Genomic DNA, 8,878 nt, shown 5'->3' on the forward strand with positions numbered 1-8,878 from the left:
ATGCCTGTGATCCCCCTACTCAGGACTCCGAAGTGGAAGGATCATCTGGTCCCATGAGTTCAAGGCCAGCCTGGACATCATAGAAAAGAAACAAGTTCTCAACTAAGAATCAATGAAAAAGTTTCAAAGGGCCAAAGTATGATATACTGAAATTGTGGGCAATTTTTCTAGGAAGAGAATTCATAGCTATCACCGGCTATTCAAAGGGGATTGTGACTCAAACACATTAAGAACTACTGAGTTAAGAATCAACACAGTGTTGACTCTCTGTTTTCAGAGAAAACACTGAAAGTCTTTTTTTTTGAGACAAAGTCTCACTATGTCACCCTCAGTAGAGTGCCTTGGCGTCACAGCTCGCAGCAACCTCAAATTCTTGGGCTCAAGCGATTCTCTTGCTCAGCTTCCAAGTAGCTGGGACTACAGGCGCCCACCCCAACCCCTGGCTATTTTTTTGTTGCAGTTGCTGTAGCTGGCCCAGGCTGGGTTTGAACCTACCAGCCTCCGTGTATGCGGCTGGCGCTGTAACCACTATGCTACAGGCTCCAAGCCTAAAAATTCTTCATATGTTTTCCAAATTTATATGTTTTCCAAATTTTGCTTACTTTGTGGATAAAGTATTACCCTAAATATTCAGATGTTAAAACAAGAGAATTCAATTAGATGACTTTGAAATTCTTTCCCATTTTAACCTAATCGAGCTAAAAAGCTTCTGTATAGCTAAGGGCACACCAATGAAAGCAAACAGCCTTCAGAATGGGAAAAGATATTTACATATTAAGAACTCTGTCAAAGGAGGTCTTGCACAGTGGCTCATGCCTGTAATCCTAGCACTCTGGGAGGCCAAGGCAGGTTTGAGACCAGCCTGAGCCAGAACAAGACCCCACCGGTAAAAATAGCCAGGCTTTGTGGCCAGGACCTGTAGTCCCAGCTACTCATGAGGCTGAGGCAAGAGAATTGCTTGAGCCCAGGAGTTTGAGGTTGCTGTGAGCTGTGATGCCATGGCACTCTACCCAGGGTGACAAAGTGAGACTCTGTCTCAAAAAAAAAAGAAAAAGAATCTGACAAAGGGTTGATAACTAGAATCTATAAAGAACTCATGCTAATCAACAATAAAAGAACAAACAATCCCATTTATCACTGGGCAGGAGACATAGAACCTTCTCCAAAGAAGACAGATGAAGGCCAATAAACACCTGCAAAAATGTTCATTATCCCTGATCATCAGAGAAATGCAAATCAAAACCACCTTGAGATATCACCTAACTCAAGTAAGAATAGCCCACATCACGAAGTCTTAAAGCTGCAGATTCTGGCCTGGTTGTGGAGAGAAGGAAGCACCTTTACGCTGTGGGTGGGATTGCAAACTAATTAATATAGCTTCATTCGACAGAGAATCTGCAAAGAACTGAAAGTTGACCTTCCATTTGATCCCACAATCCCATTACTAAGCATCTACCCAGAAGGAAAAAAAAAATCTTTTTACCATAAGGACTTTTGCACTAGAATGTTTATTGGTTAGTTCACAATTGCCAAGTTGTGGAATCAAGCCAAGTGCCCATCAACCCATGACAGATTAATAAATTGTGTTATATGTATACCATGGAATGCTATTCAACCATAGAAAACAATGGAGTTTACATCTTCTGTATTAACCTGGATGGAGTTGAAGAACATTCTCCTTAGTAAAGTATCACAAGAATAGAAAAGCAAGTATCCAGTGTACTCACTACTAATGAAGCCAGTAGATGAACAACTCCGTGCCCACATGAGGGAAAAAAACAAAAATTCAAGTGGGGTAGAGAGGGAGGGGAAAGGAAAGAGAGGGGAGGCGGGAAGGGGTTTGGTGAGCTCTCACCTAGCAGGCCCCATGTGAGAGCATATGGCACACCTTCTGGGTGAGGGGCACAACTACAACTTGGACTTTACCCAACAGATGCCAATAATGTAACCTAATTGTTTGTATCCTCATATGAATCTGAAATTTTAAAAAATTCCTTCCCATTTTGAAAAAGAAACAAAAGCCAAAAGTCAGAATGGTTATTTGACACTAGATGTAACTGCCCTAATCTCTGTATGGTTATTTTTAAAGTTGGGGGGTTGGGGGGGGAATTAATATACTTCCAGTGCAAGACCTGAGATAGTGGCTGAAGAGATACCAGGAAAATACTGAAAATGTGCAGCCACATCCAGTTCAGTGGAAGAGGGAGAAGTCTCCTTATTAGGACAGTCACCATTTCACGTTCAAGGGGAATCAGGTGGGGAATTACTGTGAATAGCACCATTTTGACAAATGCTTTAAGGATATTACCATGTCCTTGGATCTTCAGAAAATTATATCCTTAGCAAGTATCTTCCCTCTGAGTCTGTTTTATTTTTTAAATCTCTAAAATAAAAATATACACATACATAGTTGGACTTAAAAGATCGTACCAGGTGATATCAAAGGTACGTTCCAATTCTTTGAGTGGTAACAATCATAGCAGGTCAGTGAGGGAGAATGTGTAGACAGTAACAAGAATATGGGCTCAAGTCAGAGACCTAGATTTCTTTAATGCTACTTGACTTATGGGTTCAAAGGGAAAAGATTAGCAATAAAATTACTTGAAGTCAGAGTGGTTAAGCATGTTTTAAATGGCTTATTTTATTATTTAGGCTGGGTGCAGTGGTGGGTGCCTATAGTACCAGCTATTCAGGAGCTGAGGCAGGATAACTTGAGCCCAAGAGTTTGAGGTTTCTGTGAGCTATAATGACACCAATGAACTCTAGCCCAAGAAACAAAGCAAGACTTTGTCTCAAAAAAAAAAAAAAAAATTATTTAATTTAGGCTCAGCACCTGTAGCTCAAGCAGCTAGGGCGCCAGCCACATACACCGGAACACGCAGGTTTGAATCCAGCCCCGACCTGCCAAACAATGACAACTATAACTAAAAAATGGCTGAGCGTTGTGGCGGGCACCCTCCCTACTTGGGAGGCTAAGGCAAGAGAATCACTTGAGCCCAAGAGTTTGAGGTTGCTCTGAGCTGTGACACCACGGCTTGAGACTCCGTATTAAAAAAAAAAAAATTATTTAATATGAATGACATTTTCTACAACATTCTCTAATGGAGCATATTTTTATCTACCTATATATATGCATATCTACACACACACTACTCCATTAAACTTGTTTACAAGGAAAAATTGATGTCCCCCAAAAGGTTTTTGAAGGTTCTGAGGCATTAATTTCTAAAGAGAAATTCCTAACCAAGAGGTGTCACGCCACCTAGTGAACAACCTCATGAAATACAGTTACTAGGATTAAAAACAAATTCCCAAGGGTATTGTCAGTCAGTTTTAGTTTAAACATTTTGAGAGGACTTATGTGTAAAGCATTTTTTCTTCTGTATAAATCTAGTTCCACCCACTGAAAAGCTTCCTGGTGAAATATTTAGTAAATTTCTCAATTAAGGGCGGTGCCTGTGGCTCAGTCGGTAAGGTGCCAGCCCCATATACCGAGGGTGGTAGGTTCAAACCCGGCCCCAGCCAAACTGCAACCAAAAAATAGCCGGGCATTGTGGCGGGTGCCTGTAGTCCCAGCTACTCGGGAGACTGAGGCAAGAGAATCGCTTAAGCCCAGGAGTTGGAGGTTGCTGTGAGCTGTGTGATGCCATGGCACTCTACCAAGGGCCATAAAGTGAGACTCTGTCTCTACAAAAAAAAAAAAAAAATTTCTCAATTAAGTCTGATTCATAAGGCCTGAAAGTCTGTTTAAATGTTTTATTATTCACAATCTCAGGTACAACAGTGATTCTTCGCTTGACCAAACTTTAGTTACGCTCCTGACCCTTCTCCTTGGCCAAACGGTGCACTTCCTTTTAAAATCCTGTTTTAGCTAAGTCAGTTTAGCAAGAAACCTTAACATCTGATCAGGTTTCTCACCTGATCTCACCTTAACATCTGATCAGGTTTCTCACCCGCCACCATATCCCCAGTTAGGTCTCATCATCCTGGCCTGTCTTCAGTAAGAATCTTGTTAGGTCAGTCAGCCCTGCTTCTTGGTTATAAATTCTCACCTGTCCATCTTGTAGTCAGAGTCGAACATCACATCTTTCCCCACTGTAAAATCCCATAGCAGTGGTCCCTGTATCTATCAGAATGGTCCTGAATTAAGTCATCTTTTAACAAGTATCATTGAATATTTTTTCTTTGACAAGTACTATCCGGGTAAATGAAAGATTTTCTAAGTCAAAGAAACAATTTTTGAGACAAAACGTTTCTCATATAGCTTATATACATAGAGAATGTTCAAGGACGAAAGCTATTCTTGAGACCTTCAGACATTTTTTTCTGGAAATCTAAGAGAATTGGAATGCTTTTGTTATGCTAATTGCTGGTGTGCTAAAAAGATTTTTGTGTTTGTTTTTTGAGACAGAATCTCACTCTGAGTGCTGCAACATCACAGTTCACAGCAACCTCAAACTCTTGGGCTTGAGCAATCCTCTCACCTCAGCCTCCTGAGTAGCTGGGACTACAGGCCTATATTTGGCTAGTTTCTTTTCTATTTTTAGTAGATAGGGTCTTGCTTTTGCTCAGGAGGGTCTCAAACTCCTGAGCTCAAGCAATCCACCCGCCTTGGCCACCCAGAGTGCTAGGATTACAGACATGAGCCACAGTACTCCACCCTAAAGATTTTTAAACATAAAAACCAAAAAGCAGCCCCAGCTCTGTCACATAACAACCTATGACCAATGAATGATACTTCCCAATCATGGGTATAATAATTCAACATTTCACCTATGCCAGGTAAATGCTAGAGATACAATGCATATATCATAATCTCACTCTTTTTTTTGTTTAGCTTCGGAATTTTATTTTAAAGGGATTTCTGTGGCATAACATAATGTCTAAGATACTCAGTAAAAATAATAGTCAAATTATAATTTTGCTTTCATTAAACTTTTCTGAAAATAGAAAAACTACCCATTACATACCATTTTGAACTTATTTCCTTTAATTTTCAAAATAATTTGACATAATTTCCAAGGAAAATTTATGGGAAATCATAAAGCAAGCAACTACAGAGTTCTTTACAATTAGATCTAAGATAAAAATACATTTTGCATATTGAAAATTTATCAAAATTCCTAATACATTTTGGCAATCTGAGGATTTAAAGGCACTTTAAAAGTTGTCTCACTGAACTGCTACAGACATGTCTGAGAAAAATCTCATCTGAAAGTCCAATACCAATGACCATTTCTTCCCTCTAAAACATTGAAATAATTTATTGGAAAAATCCATGAGCAGTCTGATCATTTTGATTTTTTTTCATAAAGATTCTTTTATAAGTTGGGCTAATATCTTGAAGGCCACGTCCATCTGTTCTGGAGAGGCCAGAGAGAAGGACACTCTCAAGTAAGGGCTGGGAGCTGAGCTGTGGATGTAGAAACCGTTTCCAGGAAGCAGTAGTATCTCTCTCTTCATGGCTTCTTCTTCCATCGTTTCTTTTACATCAGAAATGCCTTTAATTTTAATCCACAGAAACATCCCAGCAGTAGGAACATGCCACTCCGCCAAACCCTTTAACCACTTGTCGGCCGCTGCCAACACTGCGTCCCGCTGGCTCCTGTAGAAATCGGCAACCCGGCGCACGTGGGCCAGGAAGCCCTCCTCTCCCCACTGGTGCAGCAGCTGGGACACCATCAGCTGGTTAAAAGTGCTGGGGTGTAAGGAGGACACTTCCGTGTGAAGAACCACTCTCTCTATCAAGGGCTTCGGGCCAGTTAAAAACCCGACTCTCAACCCAGAGGAGAGGACTTTGGAAAAAGAGTCAGCTCTGATGACACGCCCGTCGACGTCCATGGACAGGAATGTCGGTGCCCAGGTCTTGTTAAACTGGAGAAAATAGTAAGGATCGTCTTCTACGATGAGGAAATCGTATTTTCTTGCAAGCTCGTAGATTTCCTTTTTGCGGTCACTTGTTAATGAGTTTCCAGTAGGGTTGTTGCCATTTGGGACAGTATAGAGAAACTTGGGGGTGTTTTTCTTGGGGTTCTTTGAATCTTCTGGTTTCCACTTGGAAAGTACTTCTCGGAGGGAGTCTGGGATCATCCCGTGTTCGTCGCTGGCCACGTTGATCATGTTGCAGCCCAGCGGCCTCAGAGCTTCAAGTGTTCCTGCATAAACAGGCTCATTTAGGAGAATATTATCTCCGGGGTTAAGGATCATTTCGAACACCTTACAAAGACCGTCCTGGCTGCCAGTCGTGACACATATGTCCATTTGTCCCTGACTGGGTGGAGAATGGACGGTGGGAGGATTGTGCAATCTTACTTGCAACTGTTTTAGCCAGGACAACAGCTCCGGGATCCCAGCGCTCTGCGAATACTGCAGCGCTTTCTTCATCGTCTCCTCTCCGAACTGGATGGTTGTTCCATCTTCCACGGTGATGGCGGCGGTCTTAAAGGGGAACAGGCTCGGATTTGGCGCTCCAGTAGCCAAGGAAATGACCGATTTGGGCGCCTTGATCAATTTACTAGTCACGGCCCGGATGGGAGACGGCGTCCTGGACGCGCTGACCGCGGTGAGAAACCGCGTGTAGTTCATGTCCACAGCCCCCACGAGCGCGGGGTCTTCCCGGGCGCCTCCTGGAGACGCCGGATCGAGGGTCTGTCCCGCCGCCTCTGCGCTCCAACCCCGACACGCCCCTGCCCCGGGCGCGCCCCGCCCCGGACACGCCTACGCGCCTACGCGCCCCGCCCCCGGCACGCCCCTGCCCCGGGCACGCCCCCGCGCCTCGCCCCCGACACACCCCGGGCCCCCGGCACGCCCCTGCCGCGGCCAATGAGCGCTGGTCGCGCCCCCAGCCCCGAGTCCCGGTCTCGGGTCGCGGCCTTCGGCGCCCCTGGCTCGGGGGAAGTAGGGGGTGTGAGGAGGCGGCCCGGCCACGAGGCCTCGCGGCTGCCCGAGACGCTGCCTGAGTCGGCTCCGCGCTGGCCCCACTGTCGACCTGGCGGTGCAGAGCGGCCCTAGCGCCGGCGTGAGTCTAGGGCCGTAATCCCACCCGTAGGAAAATAAATCCAGTAGAATATGAACATAAAATTAACAGTGTAGTGAATGCATAGTGATATGAATGCAGAACTCTGTATCACACATTTCTCTTGGCATCTGAAGGCTTGAGCAGGGAAGCAGTATTTAAGCTTGGTCTTTAAGTCTGAATAGGAGTTAGAGAGGAATTTGTGACGCTTTTAGAAGCACTAGAATTTACAAAGGCGCTTGGTATTGATAAATGGTATTTTATACGTATACCTATCTCCCTGGATTGCAAGTGTTCTTGGTCCTTGAATACCTGAGGCTGGTAATGTATAAAGAAAAGCAATGTGGGGCGGCGCCTGTGGTTCAAGGAGCAGGGCGCCGGTCCCATATGCCGGAGGTGGCGGGTTCAAACCCAGGCTCGGCCAAAAAAAAAAAAATCAAAAAAAAAAAAAAGTTCAAGTTGACTCTAAAGAAAAGCAATGTGTTTGGCTCACATTCGAGGTTGCTGTGAGCTGTGACGTCATAGCACTCACCGAGGGCGGTAAAATGAGACTGTCTCTAAAAATATGTAATATTTATTTTTAAATCTCATATCTGCAGACAAACTGAAGTAATATTTTTAAAGGATCCCTCCCACTGTTAGATTGTTAATGTGTTAGGGAAGAAATTCTGTGTAGGCTTTTTCTAAAGTCCAATATTGGTTCAGATTTTAGATTCTCAGAATCTTAAATGTTTTTCACTTATTAAAAAAAATTGTGTCCATAGTCTCTTCTATGACAATCAGTATCCCTTAATTTGTACGCTGTGTGTGTGTTGAAGAGCAGACAATATAGAAAAGTTGTCCCACAGAGTCTGACTTTATCTCAGGACAATAGGCAGCAGGAGAGCCTGACCTGGTTTTTTGTTTGTTTGCTTTTTGAGACAGAGTGTCACTATGTCACCCTGGGTAGAGTGCTGTGCGTCACAGCTCACAGCAACCTCAAACTCTTGGGCTTAAGCGATTCTCTTGCCTCAGAGTCTTGAGTAGCTGGGACTACAGGCCCCAGCCACAATGCCAGGCTATTTTTAGAGAGAGATCTGCTCTGGCTCAGGCTGCTCTTGAACCTGTGTTCTCAGGCAATCCACCGGCCTCGGCCTCCCATAGTGCTAGGATTACAGGCATGAGCCTCCACACCCAGCCTTCTGATCTGGTTTTAAAAGGACTTAACTTACTAAATGCAGAATATAAATGTCTGAAAACAATAACTAAGAAAATGCCACGAAGGCTATGTTAATCAGTTCGATGAAAATATTTCGAATTGTATATAAAAACAGCACATTGTACCCTATGATTGCATTAATGTACACAGCTATGATTTAATTTAAAAAAAAGAAAAGAAAAATAAATAAATAAAAGGACTTAACTGACTGGGTGGCTCACCTCTGTAATCCTAGCACTCTAGGGGGCCGAAGCAGGTGGATCACTCCTGAGTTCAGGAGTTCAAGACCAGCCTGAGACTCAGTGCCTGTAGCTCAGTCGTTAGGGCGCCAGCCACATACACCAGGGCTGGCGGGTTGGAACCCAGCCCAGGCCTGCCAAACGACGACAACTACAACAAAAAAAATAGCTGGGTGTTGTGGTAGGCACCTGTAGTCCCTGCTACTCGGGAGACTGATGCAAGAGAATCACGTAAGTCCAAGAGTTTGAGGTTGCTGTGAGCTGTGATGCGACGGCACTCGACCAAGGGAGACATGGTGAGACTCTGTCTCAAAAAATAAAAAAGGAAGAAAAAAAGAAAAACCAGCCTGAGCAAGAGCTCAACCTGTCTGTACTAAAAATGGAAAAACTAGCCAGGTGTCGTGGCCAATGCCTACAGTTGCAACT

General features: G+C 43.9%; 1 protein-coding gene across 1 annotated transcript; it reads right to left on the minus strand.

Moving 5' to 3' along the window:
- Positions 1-3,742: 3,742 nt before the first annotated feature.
- Positions 3,743-6,695, minus strand: LOC128582411 (kynurenine/alpha-aminoadipate aminotransferase, mitochondrial-like). Its single transcript, XM_053586323.1, has 2 exons — positions 3,929-6,695; positions 3,743-3,893 (listed from the first exon to the last, which is right to left on the minus strand). Exon 1 carries the CDS (start codon positions 6,583-6,585, stop codon positions 5,308-5,310), a length of 1,278 nt encoding a protein of 425 aa, XP_053442298.1. The 5' UTR covers positions 6,586-6,695; the 3' UTR covers positions 3,743-3,893; positions 3,929-5,307.
- Between the last annotated feature and the right edge of the window lie 2,183 nt (positions 6,696-8,878).

Source organism: Nycticebus coucang, chromosome 3 (assembly GCF_027406575.1).
Source record: "Nycticebus coucang isolate mNycCou1 chromosome 3, mNycCou1.pri, whole genome shotgun sequence".
NCBI lineage: Eukaryota > Metazoa > Chordata > Mammalia > Primates > Lorisidae > Nycticebus > Nycticebus coucang.